Source organism: Molothrus aeneus, chromosome 3 (genome assembly GCF_037042795.1).
Source record: "Molothrus aeneus isolate 106 chromosome 3, BPBGC_Maene_1.0, whole genome shotgun sequence".
Taxonomy (NCBI): Eukaryota; Metazoa; Chordata; class Aves; order Passeriformes; family Icteridae; genus Molothrus; species Molothrus aeneus.
The window spans coordinates 26,745,126-26,762,675 of NC_089648.1; the positions used below are offsets into that span (position 1 = coordinate 26,745,126).

A 17,550-nucleotide genomic window follows, 5' to 3' on the forward strand; every position below is an offset into this window, starting at 1 on the left:
CTCCTCGGTGTTTTAAGACAGATGAGCAGACTCTGGTCTTCATTCTGTAACTACAGCACCAGTCTTTTTTTTTTTTTTTAGCATATGATGTTGTTCTAAGGTTATTTGGCTTCAGAAATTCAGAACTATTTTTCTGTTCCTCTCCTTTTTAACCCACTTTACTCAATAAAGCTATTCTGAATAATTTCAACTTACTCTAATGTTTTTTGCTTCCTAGTGTCCAAACAAGTTTGTAACTCCCAATGCAAACAGTTGCAAAACAATGCCAAAGTTATTTTGGAAACCTCTGAATCCATCTTCTAAAGGAAATACAATTCATGTTAGTGTTTATAAATCTCATCTAAATTGCAACCTCAAACCTAAAATTTTAACCAAAATTTAGATGCCAATAAATATGGTGCCTTTCATTTGAAATGCCACAGTGCTTGCAGTATACTGACCTATTTACTCTCTTCTGAATACTCTATCTACATACTATAGTAAATATATAAAGTAGAACAGTTTTCAACTTATTGCTATCTCTCCCAGACATTTTATTAGATGCTTGCTAAATATTCAAGTCTAATATACATAGTTATGTCAGTGGTTAGGAGATGAAAGCCTACATTACTTCACTCAGGAAATGAAGTGCAGGTTTCAGTCCTTTCATTGCAATATCCTTCAATGCATGGACCAGAAATGCTTTTGCACTGAATTGTTCAACAAGTGAGTGATGCAATGGCTTACACAGCTAAGCCACTGTATGATTTCTAAGGCCACAGGGTTAATACATAGTGATAAACTATACAGTTATAATTGTAGCTTTCAGGCCAGTTTAATTGAATACCATGAATATTACACAGTTAAAACTTGCTCTGTTATTTAGCAGAAATTTGAATTTTGATTCCTCTGAAATCTAAGTGATTCAACATGTATTAAGGTATATTATCTCAGAGCACAAATCAAATCCACAGGGATTTTAACATTGATTAAATTAACCCAGATATGTTGGGGAGTAAGAAAGGTGGGAAATCTTCAGGAAGGTTGCACATAAAGGAGTGTCATCTCATAGAAGACAATTGTCCAGTGACCAGTTCTCCATTGTAGTTGAGGTGTAAGTAAAGATTTAATGAGGATAATTTTCCCAAAGATATTACTTCAATTCTGTTTTCCCCCCAAAATAAATTGTAATAACATGATGGAAGAGCTTTAATTTCAGGTTTGAGTTTTCTAAGATCATTAATGATTCTTAAGATCATTAGTGTGTGGTGAGCTAATCTTAGGGCATAGAAGGAAAGGGATTAGTGAGACCATTTTTTATGATCTGCAACACAACACAGGATGAAGGACTTCTCTGAACAACGGCAAACCTGAATTCCTGCATTAAAAACTCTGGGATAAATTTTTGTGACATCATCAAGACAGCATGAGTCTTCCAGATGAAAAGCTAGCCCACAATAAAAAATTATGTAATATGAAAGACTCCAGTGCTAGAATGCTATCAAACACCAGTGATGCAGCTGCCCACATTGCAGTGTAATAATTTTAAACATAAATAAGAAGAATAACAATCAAATCTAAAGAATTACATGACTGAATTTCCCCAGATGAAAGTATCTTTGCTACCTGTGAATTTCATGAATTTCACCTTACCACAAGGAAAAACAGAAATTGAAACTTAAGGTAATATGTAACAGGCAGTATCAAAGCCACATTTACTAATTTCCACATGGAGTAACTCCAACATATTTAAATTAAAAATGTATTTTTGATAGTAATACAATCTTCATTTAAAAATTTTAAACAACAGCAAAGCTAGCTACGTTGTTAGGACAGTTTTGCCTACACAGTTTCAGTCTAGGAATAAGTTTTGGATCCTGATGACAATATGCTGTTATTTCTTATGTGATATATTTTTTCTACATAAAGTGTCTTTACAGTTGTTATCAATGCATTAATTCCTGACAGTTACAGATGATTTTAGGTATTCCTGGGTAGAGTCTTCATCACTAACACTTTTGAAAAGCTGAGTTACAACCATGAACTCAATCTTGAGTCAAATGACCAGAAAACCTTCCCAAGATCCTTTTGGCATTTTGTAAAGCCAACATTTCAGTATTGGTGTACATCCTCTCCCCTTCTCTAGATACAATCAAGATTTTTGTTTTCTAAGTCACATCAAAAATAGATTAAGCACTGGATAAAAATAGCTAAAACTTTTAAATTGTTTCCTGTAATTGTACATTTTCCCTTTTGAACTTGTATCTTCAGAGGCTAGACATTTATGCCTGAGGCAAAGTGTTACTCACTGTGAACAAGGAAGCAAAAATCTTTCCACATCAGCAACAGAGTAAGCTTTGTGAATCCTTCTGCATCATATTCCACCACACCACTATCAACAAAAACACAACAAAAAATGAGTACAGTTTTTACCTTCAAATACTAGATGATGAATACATAAATTTTGTAATAGGGGGATTGTTATCTTTGTTTGTTTGTTCAGAATCTTCCAGGATTTGCTTTTTTTATTAACAGTTACAATTTTCTAGCTAATTGTAAATTTGATTAAACTTTTAATCTCAGTAATAGTCTTAATTATGCTGAGGTATTGAAGGTTGTTACTCAAAGAAAGGCCATTTTCAGTTTAAAATACACTTTTGAATGAAAGAAGACCTGCTACCACATCTGCAGTCCTAAATTGATAAAAACTGTAGACACACAAATTCCCTGTACCTTACTCAAATTAAGATTATTTTTCATTTCTGTAGCAAGTGAGAGAATAAAACTGAAAATAAGCAGGCTGAGCAGAGTTTAAATTTGAAAATTTGGAAGAGTATATATAAAAAATACAAAACATGAGATCATAACAAAAAATTCTATATAGAATACTTGTTTGATAGATGGATTAAAAGTTTCAACCATCAGAAGCTGGTATTCTCTGTCTGAAACAGTATCAGAAGTCATGAACCACAAGGCAGATGTCATATAATCATAGGAACACGTGGCCACTTCTATAATAGAGTTTTCTCAGAAGAAAATGAAATGTTTTGATAAAGATTAAACTTGCACTGTTTACTCATATGTTCAGTGGAAGTTATTGTTATCAATTTATCATTGTATTAAATTTGCTAGAAGCCACCTGTTTTCCTAACCTCACTCGAGAGACCTGAGATTTGAAGGGCTCCTGAATATCCATGACACTGTCATCACTCCTTGGAGGCAGAAACCCCTTATCACAATCAGCTAAAGGCTTGGACTCTGGCTCAGTTTAGGCAGGAAACCAAAGTGCCAACCCTTCACAGTGCCACAGTAGCCCTGACTAATTGATTTTTTGAAGTAAATGTGTCATCATGCCTGGCCATGCACCTTTCATCTGCAGGAATGCAACAGGACCCAAGAGCCTCATCTCTTGACACACAACATACAGGTTGTTGGTGGGAACAGCTGGTCTCCCAGCCCTGCCTTTACACTGAGCAGGGGTTTCTGGCTCTTGCAAGGCTTGGAACCACACCTGCTTCTCCATTTTCCCACCTCAGTCACTGCTTGTTAGTGTAAAACCCCTTAAGTAATTGAGTCAGAAATGAACATACTTCTTCTGCACAAGGAAAATCCCTACTGTCCCTTTCCCATCATCACCTATTTTCTAGAAAAATCAGATTGGCCACTGGCACAGAAGTACATTCCAGTATTGCTACAGAGAGACAATCTGTACACATCATTCTGTGAAAAATGACTAGATTTCATCTCATCCAGTGGACAGCAGCCACACAACCACAAACCATATGCAAAAAATGAGTCTCCCCCACGCTACAGAAAAATATGCATCGGAAGAAAACTTACGTTCCAAAGTGACTCAGGAAAGCTGCAATGTACTCTCTTCTCTTATGGTATCCCTGAATAACATATTGTACCTTAAAAAAGAAAGAAAATAAATCCAGAGCTATAAAAAGATTAAAAAACCCAAAGCCCAGTTTGCCATGCATTTGTTGTTAAGGAAGATTATGTTTGACATGGTAGAATTTCTGAATCCTACATTTAGCAGATTTCCCTGAAGAATCCTAAAGTGCCTTTGAAAAAAATTCTGGATCTTGCATATAGAATATCTTGTAAAGAAATCTCTTCAATCATGTCTAAGTGAAACTTTAGTCTTTCACAATAGACTGAAGCACTGTTTAACTGCATGAGACAAACACTGAAAGAAAGAAATGCTCATCCTTGCCTTACTGAAGCTTGAATAGAAATCTGTGATAGGCAAATCAATTATCTGAACTGACAGTAAGCTAAGTGTCAAAATAACATTCTGGTTATAAAAGAGAAGAAAAAATTAAATTTCTTGCACAACCGATCTTGGGTGTTTTCTGAAGACTGCACCTCCAACAAAATCTTCTGAACACTAAGCTCTTTCACTGGTTTCATGCTGACTCAGGGAGACACCTACTCAACTGCGAGCATCAGTTTCTGAGGCACTCTGGGTTTTTAAAGACTTCCATCCTGGCACAGACAAAATCCAACAATGCTAAATTTGGAGACTTAAGGCAAAATTCTCCTCACACCATGTATGTTTTCTTGTTGATTTGGATGGCATTACTTACGAGAACAGTGTGAGCAGGGTTTGACCCATAACAAAACCAATGCATGTGTCACCAGGCTGCAAGGACATCTGCTTTACAACTGGTGGCTTGGAAGTACTTATGGTATAGTTCTATATGTGATTCCCTGTGTAACTTCCTTTGCTTTCCAGAACCAAAACTAGCATTTTAAGATCCTTTTCTCCCTCACTGAAAAGAACACCAAGAGTATTTTCTTGGCTATGGCAATACTAGAATTCCTTGGCTGGCAAATGCTTTCCTAAAATTACTGAAAAAGTCTTGATACAACCATTGCTGAGAGCTGTCTTGTATAACTTAGATTCTATTTATAAACTCAAGCATTATATTTTATAAAACACTAAGATTATTTTGAAGGCTTTGTGTAGGATCTGAAATGTTATTCTGGGAAGAGGAAAACATACAATAAGTTTGCTTAAGTGACTTCGTTTAAGAAAGGATAAAAACAGCCCAGTGTGCCTGCAGATTTTAAAAACAGAAAGTAATTTTAACAGAAAACCACAACAAAAACAACTCTAATGATAGATTCCAACGTAATTATGGAAACACATTCTGAAGAAACTTTTTCTAAAAGATAAAATTATTCTCTTCATTTAGACAATTGAAGGTAAATATAATATACAAGCAGGAAGTCTGTAATAGGTCAATATCTAAATGTTGACCCCCTAAGCCTTCTTTTGAAAATTATACTTAAATAATGGAGAAACTTTCAAAATACTATAATTGTTCTTTTTTGTTTAAACAGTAAGCTAACTGGAACACAACCTTTTCAGCAACCTTAAGTAGCTCTTACTGTATAAACATCCAAAGAAACTGCTGATTCAGTTCATCTGGAGGAAACATCTGAGAAGAAAAATCACGGAAACTACTCAAAACCTACAATAATGACTGGGGTATGAGAACTTGCAACTAGAACAATAATATGCAAACTACACATCTGTATTTACTAAAAACCAGTATACTGCAATGCAGTATTGCACAACACAGTAACATTTTATCCTAAATCATAACATGTCACAGAAAGGAAAAAAACTGCTCCAGGATCTGATCCCAAACTCACTTGTTTACCTAAAGGAGTCATTCTATTCAATGTCATGCTTAGGTACTCAGCTCTTACCAAGAATGTATTCCCTGTGTAGTTCAGCCTAAGTATGCCTTGCTTTACATACCTGGCAGAAGAATAATGATGTCTGTGGAAATGCAGTACAGTGCATCAGGGAAAGGAAAACTGATTGTCTGCAGCAGCTTACCTTGTTTGTTAGCAGCTGGCATACTTGGGGTACGTAGTCGATGAGACAACCTCCACCAGGAAAGGCTGGGATGTGAAGGGCAGATGATCCTCCAAGTGCACTAGAAAAATAAGTTAATTTAAGAATGCATTACATGTACAGCCTCTGGGATTTGAAAATTATTTCTGCACAGTCCTCTCTCCCTATTCTTGAAGTCAGATGGCCAAGAGGAAGTATACTTTATGCTGTGGTGATAATAAAAAGTAGTGAGTGATACCATCTATAAAAACAGGTTATACCATGACCCACTGTAAATTAACCACTGAAATCAAGAGTATCACTAATGCAAAACATTCTCTCAGGAAATATCTTTTTCATTGTGAACAGTTCTGTTTCTTAGCCCTCATCAGTAAGATGTGGAGTACTGTAGTTCAGATATCTTGTTAGTGGGGGAGGCGAGGACCTGAAGTCCTTAGCTGTTCCAAAACCCACCTTCAGTCAAACCAGCTAAGAATAATCAAAATAATTAGGACTGAGGAGTCATAGATGGCCAGATGCAAATATCAATCACGTCACTGACTCCAGTTTTGGACTGCCCAATAGAACACTGATGTTAACCTACTAAATCAAGGGGGCAGTGAGCCAGAAAGATTATCAGGTACATGATGATGTAAGGAGGATGCTGAAAGAAATGGGTTTGTTCAGTCTTCAGAGAACACTGCAGAGGGGCTATACTGAGGAGGGAAGCTGAAGGCATATTGACGCCTTCAATTATCTAATGGAAAATTATAGAGATGGTGGAGTCAGAGGCTTCTCTGAAGTGGGGCTCAGTGGTGCCATGTCCTCAGAGATGCTCAAAGCTCAGCTGAACAACAGGGGTCATGAGCTGGCCCTGCTCTGAGGAGTGGCTTGGCCAGATAAGCTCCTTCTTGCTTATCTACGTTGGTTTATGATTATAGTCTATGATTCTATGGTTTTGTTCATGCCCAGTATGAAATGACAAAAACAAGGATATTAATTCTGTCCATGCACATACTGGGCATCTATATGGCAGGAATTCACAGAAATAAGGTAACTTCAGAGATGTATTTAGGCAGCTGAACCATTTGCCTCTATCAAAGGACAGAAGACTGAAGCACACCTGCTATTACTCAGGATAATGGCTTCTTTGGTGTGGAAAGATCTAACACTTATTTAAATCAGGCTGTATAAGGCAACAACTAGGTAAAGTCCATGCTACTTCCTTCTAGCAGCACTGACCTAAATCTTTCTTTATAGTCCCTTACCAAATCAAAATTTGCATTACACACTGTGGATTACATCATTCACTAACCATCCAGAAGCAACTTGGACACCATAAAAATGCTTCAAAAGCTAAGTTACTTTGGGTGGCCTCCTGTTTACATGCTGTTTCCATGACAAATTACACTGGCTAGAAAGAAAATTTCTTGTCTGCAAAACAAGTCTCTTACTCTCCAACAGGATCTGGCCTCTTATTTTCCTCAGTACTTGATAAGAAACCACTTTGGTAGGTATAAAGGTCTACAGTCATGCATCCCTTTGAAGGAACAGAGCCTACATAAATCAAAAAAATCCCAAACTCATAATGAGGTATATGGAAATCTGCTACTCAGGCAAAACAGTCTGGGTTTAGCAGACTGTTCACCACATGGAACAGTTCTGCAGGTCTGGATTTTGCATATGCAATGATGAAAAAAAAAAAAGCCCTGAGTACACCACAGCTACATAAAAAAAACAAACAAACTTTTCCAGCAGAAGTAAGACTTGAATGGGATTTTTTTTAAAACAGAATTCAGTTTCCCTGCTGCTACCCCCTTACTAAAATTATTCACACAAGAATATAATTTTGCAACTTGCGGATGGTTTAAAGCACTGAAGTATGACTAAGATGATTAGAAAGTTGGAACATTTCTGAAACAATATGTTCTTACAAAATTGCAAGTATAGTGAGTCCACTGATCTGTAACATTGGAGAATGGAAAACTTCACCTCCTGGTATGTTAGAAGATGTGAACCTCACTTTAGGACACTGACTTCCAGTTTATTAAACTCCTTACATATTATGTAAATATATCCATAAAAGCCTCCAATCTCACACACAGAGAAACTGGCACTGTCCACTTTGCATCCTGCCTTGCCTCATTTGACACCAGGTCTATGTTCCCTTGCAGCATGGACATAGCACTGAAGATGCTCAGATGACTACAACAGGAATTACTGGCTTCTCTCCCAGTTTCAGTAGCAGGTATGAAACTAGAAGTCATCTCTAACAGACTACCCATGCCAAAAAAAAGCTTTCACTCCTATATCATCAGCTTACAATACATCTTCCAGACTGAATTATTATGATTTGTGAGTAAGGGTTTCCCATTTTACCTGTATCCATCTCTTGAAAGTAGCCATCCTGTAAAAATGTGTTGACATAAATGGAAATCTAGCCCTTCTCAAATGAAAAACAGACTGCTAAAAGGTGTGGTTTCTGAGAAAGAGGTCCCTCCACAGAAAGAAGGCTGGAGTTTCTAGTATAATTATCCGCTGAAAACAGAATAAAGCTGTACCATATATAATTTATATTCTGTAGAAATAATTATGGGTAGGGAAAATTAAGAGTGGGCAGGCATCTTTGTTCCCTCTATTGGGTCAGAGAATCTGCTTATTAAATATTTTAATAAAATACTGCATTTGCACAGGACCTTGCCTCTGACCATCTCAAAACTGTCTATAAACATTTAGCAATTAAGATTCATCTGCCTCATTAAACTGATATTTACCTTTTATTTTTAAACACGTAAAGAAGCTATTGCTCAAAGTTTGATTTGACTGTGCGGTACTACAATGTCTGTCATGTTAAAGGAACATATTTGCTGTACCTCACAACCCTGAGACCAGGCAAGAGGAAGTAATAATTCATTTGACTTATAATAAACCTGCAACTAAAGAAAGAAGTGACTTCCACAATGCCAAAGAAGGACCTGTAAAGGATGCAAAATGGAGACAATTGAGCAAGGGAATGTCACCATGCGGGTCAATATCCAAAGGCTGCTTTTTGAAGTACCTCAAAGTCCAATCAAAAGAAAAAGTGACAAACAAAGTGCTATAAGAAGCCTTTTATAGTGAAGGACATTCCATTTGGCAAAGTATTTCACCAGCACAAGCTAAAGATTGCTGCATGTCAAATCTGCTTTCCATAGAGTTGGGCCTCTTGGAGCGTAGATCTTAAACACTTCTGTGTGCAATCAAGCTTTCCTTCTCAGTATCAGTGCTATACACCCCTTACAAAAAAGCCCCATGCTCATTTTATCATGACAACAAAAAATGTTAAACAAAAAGCATCAAGAGATATGATGAGGAAGCACAGACAATTGCTCCCCTACAGCTGCCAGAGTAAGGATAGTTTCAGTACAATCAATTGAATTGTGTTTGATTTTTACACTGTTTTTTCCAATAAACTGCTACTTTTTAAAGGCTAGAATTCTAACAGTCTGGTATTTTCTGTAATTTTAACAATTCATGAAGCAACAGTCTTAGAGGATGCTATTTCATTTCAACTGGTACCAGGTGAAGATAAAATACATGGTAGATCAACCTGTCTCAGAGATAAGGTTGTACAAATATGCTGGAACAAAGATCTGCTGGCCTCAGAATTTTATTTGCTTGCTCTCACTCTAAGCCTACTCAGCTCTGCAAACCAACTTCATACATCTCATTTTAAGACAGAGCAGAGACTCCTTGCAGCAAGGTCCTGTCCTCCTGGACTTCCAGAGTCAGTCACAGTGTGGTTCTGATCCATGGTCTGTGAATTAAATTGCATTTTGTGAGGAACTCACTAGTGAATTCAGCAAGAGCAGCAATCAGCCTGCATTACTAGAAGTTTTGTTCTGTGACATGCTGAAATACAAGTTCAGAAAGCGTAGCTGGAGTATGTTTACATTTCTGCTGTTGACTGGTGCATTCCAAGTGACTTGCTCTGTCTGTCTCTCAATGGCTCTATTTATTCAGGCCAACATACAAAATGCAAAATTCTTCCACATTTTTTGATAACTTCTAATTAATTAAAATGTCTTTCTCAAGAAATCATCCTCAATAAGTGGCTTAGCATTAATTCACCAATTTAGAGAAGTGACTGTTTTTGTTCTTGAGTATTTGCTGGTAAAGAACCAGTTATTTGCCCATCACTTCATTAGGGAAGAAGGGTACTTGCAAGTTTCAGCCTCAGGGGACTGAGTGCTTTAGCAAGGCACACTTACAGACATGCAGAGAGATGTCCTTTCTCCTATCCCTACCCCTGTCCCTACAGCTCTTGGGCCTGCCCAGTTTCCCTAAACTCCCTCATTAGCACCACCTCTTCCCTGCAATTCATTTTGCTTCCTTCTTTCTCCAAAGAGAGAAAATGCAGGTTTCTCTAGCTTGCTGGGAAACTTTTGAGCTAAGTTCTGAAAAATGAGGATTATTTCAGACCACCCTCTACATCACAGTTTGAAGAGTTAAGTGCTAACACAGGTTATGCTACTACAGCTAAGGACCTGTGCACACATAATACAGTTCATATTTTGTGCTCCCCCCTTACCTATTCCCATTCCTCATTTTCAATAATTGCATAAGCTTTTCTGTGAAACAAATATCACAAAGAAAAGAACATCAACAGAAAAGCTATACTCTTAAAAAGTATACCTTACTTGACAGGAGGCTTTTTTTTTTTTTAGGGAGAGTAGAAAATGTGTATTTGGGTGAGGAGGTTCAGAACTGTAAGAATCATACTTATACTGAATACAGTGTGATACAGCATTAAACAGCCTTATATCAAAAGAAAGTGGTACATATTATTGACTGCACTCAACATTTCTAACTCCAATACATTCTTTCTGCAAAACACACAGAAAACAGGGAAAAGACAAGTTCAATGGTTGTGAATGATGGAGTTATAGATTTGTCTAACTTTGAAAATGTAAACAAATGAAAAATTTGCCTCTGAGTGGAAAGACCTTTCATATGGGTTTAAAGAAATTAGGAGCTTTTCTGTCAGTGTGCCCAGTGTTAGAGCATTGTCAAATCTATATACCAGTGATGGAAAGTAGACTTTAGACTTTTTAGACTACAGCCCTTTATTTTACCAAGACTGGTAAAATTACCTTTTTAACTCTCTGTAAGACCTGCTGTATTTTGAAACTCAAGCATACTGCAAACAGACATGAGCATTTAAAGGGTTTATTACTCATGATGGCTATACCCAAGAGTAGCCTCAAGCATGTGGAAAGAAATTCCCTTCTTTTTGCTTTTTTTTCCTATTTTGAGAGGCATGTTAAAGGCTTTGATCTCCTTCCCTGTTCTCTTTGTCTTTTGTTGCTGAAGTAAATAGTTGACTTTTTTTCTTTTGCAGTTTCATCACTTTAGTACATTACACCATTTGGCACAGGAGACACAAGGAACCACATCAAATAAAAGCACGTGACCACAAAAGCTGCCTTAGCAACCATGATCCCAGATTTGCTGTCAGTTTACCATTTTTCAGACTCGCCTGACTGCAACCAAATCCCTCCTATCACACAAACAACGTGGTGCTTGGCAGAAGCCTTGGGATAGTGCTTCCATCAGCAACACAAAGCTTAGCAGTAAAATAACAGAACATTTGTACTGAAAAATTGGACAGTCTAGGTTTGAGACAGCATTTTCTTTCCTTTCCTGTAATAGTCCATTTGAAGCAAACATAATTAACATATTGCTTGTCCACTCAAATCTATCACAAAGGGAAGCATGTCCAAAAGAACTTCCATTCTATTTTTAAAGAAACAGCTTTTACTTTGAATTACTTCTACTATAATACTGGTAAAACAGAAATGTATGATTTCAGCCAAGAGATCTAATCTTATCTAATCTATATTATTGAATGTTCTGGAAAAAGAAATACAATCACAAATAGACCCAAAAGGAAAACTATGCCAAATCCAGTTATCTGAAGAAAGAATCCTGGTCAAACTCAGACTCAGCATCTGGCCATTACAGTTGAAAGGATGATACCATCATTTTTTCCTTGACCTACTAGTGGTTCAGAGTAAACACCTCTGAGCTTGTCCTGACTAGTGACTGGAAAAAAATACGAAATAATCACTATAAAGAGCAAATACTAAAACCAGAATGTATTCTAGTTTCACAGAACGTGCAGAAAACTGCAAGTCAGACTTAGTGAGCTTTATTTCAGTTCTTCTGCTGACGCTGTATGTTCTAGCATGTTATTTCAGCCATTCTGCTTCTCTGCTTGCCCACCTATTATGTTCAGATGCTTATACTGAAGTACATGGAAGTTTAATAACATTCATAGACTAGTACAAAAACTGTGGGATGAAGGAATCTTTAAGTGCTAATAAATACATGTTTGGGTTAGTCCAACTTCTCTATTCTGCTGCAGGTAAAATTGTAAGAAAGAAACAGTTGTCTATAATGTATTAGCCATTTTAGACAAAGTGGTTACACCAAGGAGACTTACATTAAGTGTATAGATTCTAGGTTCTAGCAGACTTTAACCTATCAGACTTAAATGCAAACCATACCTAGAGTGATTCAATACTGAAGGGTTTGTGGAGATAAGAGCTCTGTCCCCAGGATTCTATTGCTTCTCAAAGAAAATAACTCAAGTAGCATGACATTAATAGATGGCTAACCCTATAATTACATTAGAATTTGTTTCTTTTCATCCCTTCACTGAGTACTGAGAGCTAGAGGCAGAAAGAACAGATACTCCTGCAGTATCAAGTTTTTCCTACTGCTTATGAAAGCATAAAAGTCTGAAAATATTAGTATTTCCTCTGTATTTGATAAATCAGGACTGAAAGGATTTTTCCTTTGCTTAATGGATCTTTACACACAGAAATACTCTGCATAAAGGGGACTGCCAGATTTCTACTGAGGTGTTAAATGAGTAAAAAGCTGGGTTGCTAGTGCTGGAAAAGGGAGCACTCCACCATCCTCTCATCTCACATTCTCTGAAGTAACAAAACCACAAGAGGATAACAATTATTACCTGGCTGATGGGACACTTGATGTCACACAGTGGTACCACAGGGCACACAAGCACTCTGCCTACAACAGGCACCACATTGCTTCCTTCTCTGGGTGACAGGACTCCCTTTTATAAACTGACCTGTGGCTCACAGCAGACAGCTGGGCAGGGAGGCAGCCCAGCACCACTGATTGTCCTCTGGCACCTCCATCAGACCTCAAGGTACAAACTCATGGAAAAGTCCAAGCAACAGAAATTATCAGTGAGGCTTGGAAGTGCACAGGTTAACTTAACTGGTGTCAAAAATATCACTCCATAAAATGGTACAAAATTTATGGTCACATTCATTCTGACAACATAAAAGTGAAAAGTATAAAGCAATATATTTCAAACTATTTAAAAGTATTAATATAGAATTGTTTTTCATAATACACTACTAACAGGTTCAAAAAGAAAATTTGAAAAGTTCTGCAGGTTATAGAAAGACTTTTAGCCTTCTCTTTAAGGCTAAAAATTTCTCACAAATGTTGCTTTTGTGTTGCAACTTACTGAACTGATGCCCCCTTACTCTTTCTGCAAAAAAATCACCAGTAGCAATGTGTATTGCCAATGTACTATACTTAGTCAACTGAGGCAGATAATAATGAGAATCCATAACAAATGACAAAGAGCTGAATTTAGAGACACTTCTTATGATATCAAAAATAGAACTTTGGTGTATCCTTCCCCTTCCCTCCTAAAAGGTACTGCTTACTAGTATTAATTCCAATTAATAATATTAAATTTTAAATATTTTTACTAAATAATAATTCATTAAATAATATTTACAGGAAACAGATATAAGAAGCCCTGAATCAGTTGCTAGATGCCTCACATTGTAAAGATGAGGGCATGGCTGCTGTCCCAAAGAACTCTCACAGTCTACTATTTCAAGCTGCACTGCAGAGAGAGGAATTGAATGAGAGGGTAGGAAGCATGCACATTGCAAAAGGAGACTTAAACCTTTATCACTTACAATGTAGATAAATAATTTCCAAAGCATTTTGCTTATTTCTTAAAGGTTGGCAACACATTAAGAGAAACGTGAGTGAGAAGTGAAGAAAGGTCTGAGAAGATTTTCACAGAGAATTCAATGCAATAAGGAAGCAACAGCAAATAAAATTCCCAAACCACCAGGAAAAGTTGTAAGAAAGAAATCCAGACAAATAGAGCAGCAGCAAACATCACTGAACAGAAAAGGTAGATAAGATAAGCAACATGTGCAGATAAGTAAATAAAGAGAACACTGTACAGTCCTGAATTATTTTCATTTACACAGAAGTTCAAAAACGTACAAGAGAAAGACCATGTGGCCTAACTTCCTTCAATTTTCTTCTGTATGGATCTCAGAAAGAAAAGCAAACATTAGAAAGAGGCTGGAGACTCATCACAACTAAGACAAAACAAGCTTTTGGGTGAAGAAAAAGTCAACTGTTACTGAATTGTTAAACGTTTCCACTCTGCACTGGTTTGAGATACCAACATATATGCAGGAATTTGTTTACAATAATGCACTCTCCCCATATCTCCTTCTCATGAACTCTGAAGGAAGAAAGTTGAGTCTGTTATTCTTCAAATTCCTGTTCTTCAGAAAGGTACTTTTAATGGCATTACCTGTTTTGCTGATATATTTATAACCCCCTAAACTGTGAATATATTAAGGGCCTTCTAAGTAGCAAGTAAAATAATACTGGGCATTGGCTCTTCTACTTCAATGGAAAAATGTAACGACTTGGAAGAGCTGTGTCGAAGGAACTAAAAATGGTGTAGCATGAAGACAGGAGTTAGGAATTACAAATTTCTGCAAAAAGAAGAAAGAGAATATTGGACTGCTGGTACGTGAGCAGTATGCTCCTCTGAAACAATAGCACCCAATAAATTAACAAAAGAATCCAGGATTTATTTATTGTAAAGGTCCCTGGAAATCCCTCACTGCACTGAAGGCTGGGTGGTATGTTACACAGTGCTTCACAGCTTTTAAGACACTCATCTACTCTTCTATAATCCACTCTGCTTTAGTGATGAAGATCTTCCAAGCAATTCAGTTGAACAGAACATTTATCACAAATCCATGTACATCTTCTCTTATTATCCATCAATAAAGTGGATAACATAAATTAATAACTTCTCTAAGACAGTATCAGTTACACGTACAAACATATGCTGTATTTATCTGTAATTTCTGATGACTCTTATAGCCATTCAATAACATCCACTTTACTACACTGTGACTATAACATGGCAGGTAATTTTCCAGTACTTGTACTAAACCCAGCTAACCAGCAGTGTCTATCACAAAGCAGAAAAATTACTCTCAAAACCTTATGACTCTGTTGCCTTCCCTGCCTACTGTTCTTGCCTTTTTCTGAAGAACAACAGTCATTTCCTTGCATAACTTGCAGCCCTTTATGTTTTGTGATTGCACTTGCTCATATTGTTCCTTATTTTATTTATGTTCCCTAATCTACTTGCCAAATTACAGTAATTATCTCTTATTGTTAACCTTTTCCTATATTGCTTAATGCCTAACACTTCCAGTGACACAGTCATTTTGTAGAGCATTTATTTTTTGCCTCTGCTAAAACACTGCTGTGTTGTAAACTTCTCTCATGTAGGTTTTTATTCATTCTCCTTAGGCCATACAGTAATCTTCATTTGTGAATCTCATCTATCTGGAGAAACATTTCGTATGAAAAATCCTGTCCTCTGCTTCATCAGCATCACGTTTAATTAGCTGACACTGAGAGGGCAAGAAAACTTGCAGAAAAATTTCAGAAATGAAATGAGAGCAACATGCTGGAAAACTTCTAGATATGAAGTTGAGCATTTGGGTCATCGATAAGAATGCCTGAGGGAGACAGAAAGTTAAAGGAGAAAAATGTTTTTCTTTCATACATCTGGCTTCTGACACTGATTTCCATGTGTATGCAGCATGATTAAAGGGCATTCTTGCTCAGATCTTGAAATTGGCTTTATCTTATGTTCACAAATGATGTGGAATGCTACAAGTCTGGTCTGGTGCTCCTGCTAAATGCTCCAGGAGGCCGAGTGCGTTCTGGTTTTATGTAAGCCAAATACACATGTGGACACAAGGCAAGAGAACATCAGTTTTTCATGTAAACACAGTCACTGTGGCTTGACAAGCTACTATGAACCATGTTAAACTCTTACTCATTTAACAAGGTGATATCAATCTGCTCAGACAGTTTTTACAGTCCCTTTCAGAGTCTTTACCACAGGAATTTGTGTAAGTCTGTTTTGCTCCCATGAACACAAATAATTCAAAAATCATCCTAATATGTTCTCTTCAAAACAGAGGGAAGCAGAGCTATGGATCACATTGCACAAGGGCAGCCTTTGGTGAGTGGAAAGACTGAGAAAAATTCTCAGAAGAAAACACTGGCACTTTGAAACTCTGGTCTTACATCAGAAGTAACAAAGGTTCCTTCTGTAAAAAGGCAGACACAGGTCTGCCTTTAAAACAGAAAAGGCAGAAAATAAACCCAAAGGTCTTCATTGTGTTAAAAGTGAAGCAGGGATCCCATATATACACAAGGAACTGGAAATCTCATAATTTGTAACTTAACAGCAGCGCTAAAGTTGGTCAGAAGGTGAATACAGGTATTCTTGTATTTTGATTACGCTGATATGCCTGGATTTTGGTCATTGAGAACATTCATTATAGAACGTTATGCAAGGCAAAGACTGGAGCAAAAAATCCTTTTCACAAAGATTTCCCTTATCTCAGAAGAGATAATGAACATTCATAGTGCAGATACAGATATCGGTCAGGCCATTAGTCAAACACAGACACTTCTACCCCCTAAACTGTCTTTAAAGCTGTCCCTCTTTCCCTTAGAAGCTGCAAACACTTACATGGCCATTAAAAGATGAAAATTCCACCTTTACATTAGTATACCTTATGACTTTTTAAGGTTTGATTAATATTACTTAATGTTTAAGATGTTGAGTGGTAAGATATTAGGATGCCTAAATGGCATCTGTTAGTAGATGTATTTACCAGATGCTTTGATAAACCAGGCTCTTTAGTTGAAGAACGACATTTTCAGAAAGATTGTCTGCTTTTAAATAATTTCTGTTCTGTCATTTAGTAAGACTGAAATATTAAGATTCTACATCTTGAATTGCTTCCTAAATATTCTCTTTTTGGAAATTATATTAAGGCTCTTGAGTCATATAGATATGTAAAAAAGATCAGACGATTACCAAAAATAAAAGCATTGAAGCAGTACTACATGTCTTATTAAAAGACCTTTTACCCTAAAAATGCAAAGTGTTTTAAGAACACACAATACAATTTCTGTATAGTGCTTCTATAGATTGCTTCAAATACATTAATAGACAACCCTTGATACAATTTCTGTCAGGGAATGAATATTACTGTATGTCACTAAAAGCTGAGCAGAACTCACAACTTCCTCAGAAGTGAAGTACAACCAGAATTTCCCAAGCAGGTCCTCAGCATCTTTCAAGGTGAAGTTTACTGTTGAGCCATTTCAGTTTATCCCAAGTTCTGCCTTGCATCAACAAATAACATCACAGTGTCACCAAAATCCCTTGGATACTATCCACTCAGGCAGGTTAACTGTTTTCCCATTTTACAACATTCAAAGAAGGTGCTGCACAAAATAGGTGTTGCTATTGATCTGCAACCACAGAA

The 17,550-nt window shown here is 36.8% G+C and overlaps 1 protein-coding gene across 1 annotated transcript in view; it reads right to left on the bottom strand.

The window, feature by feature from the left end:
* BABAM2 (BRISC and BRCA1 A complex member 2) overlaps positions 1–17,550 on the bottom strand; it is a 161,130-nt gene that overhangs the window by 32,009 nt on the left and 111,571 nt on the right. The window contains exons 8-10 of the mRNA XM_066547872.1: positions 5,837–5,936; positions 3,820–3,890; positions 2,289–2,371 (exon numbers count right to left, since the gene is read on the bottom strand). Coding sequence (XP_066403969.1) covers positions 2,289–2,371; positions 3,820–3,890; positions 5,837–5,936 — 254 coding nt within the window. The remainder of the gene's footprint in view (positions 1–2,288; positions 2,372–3,819; positions 3,891–5,836; positions 5,937–17,550) is intronic.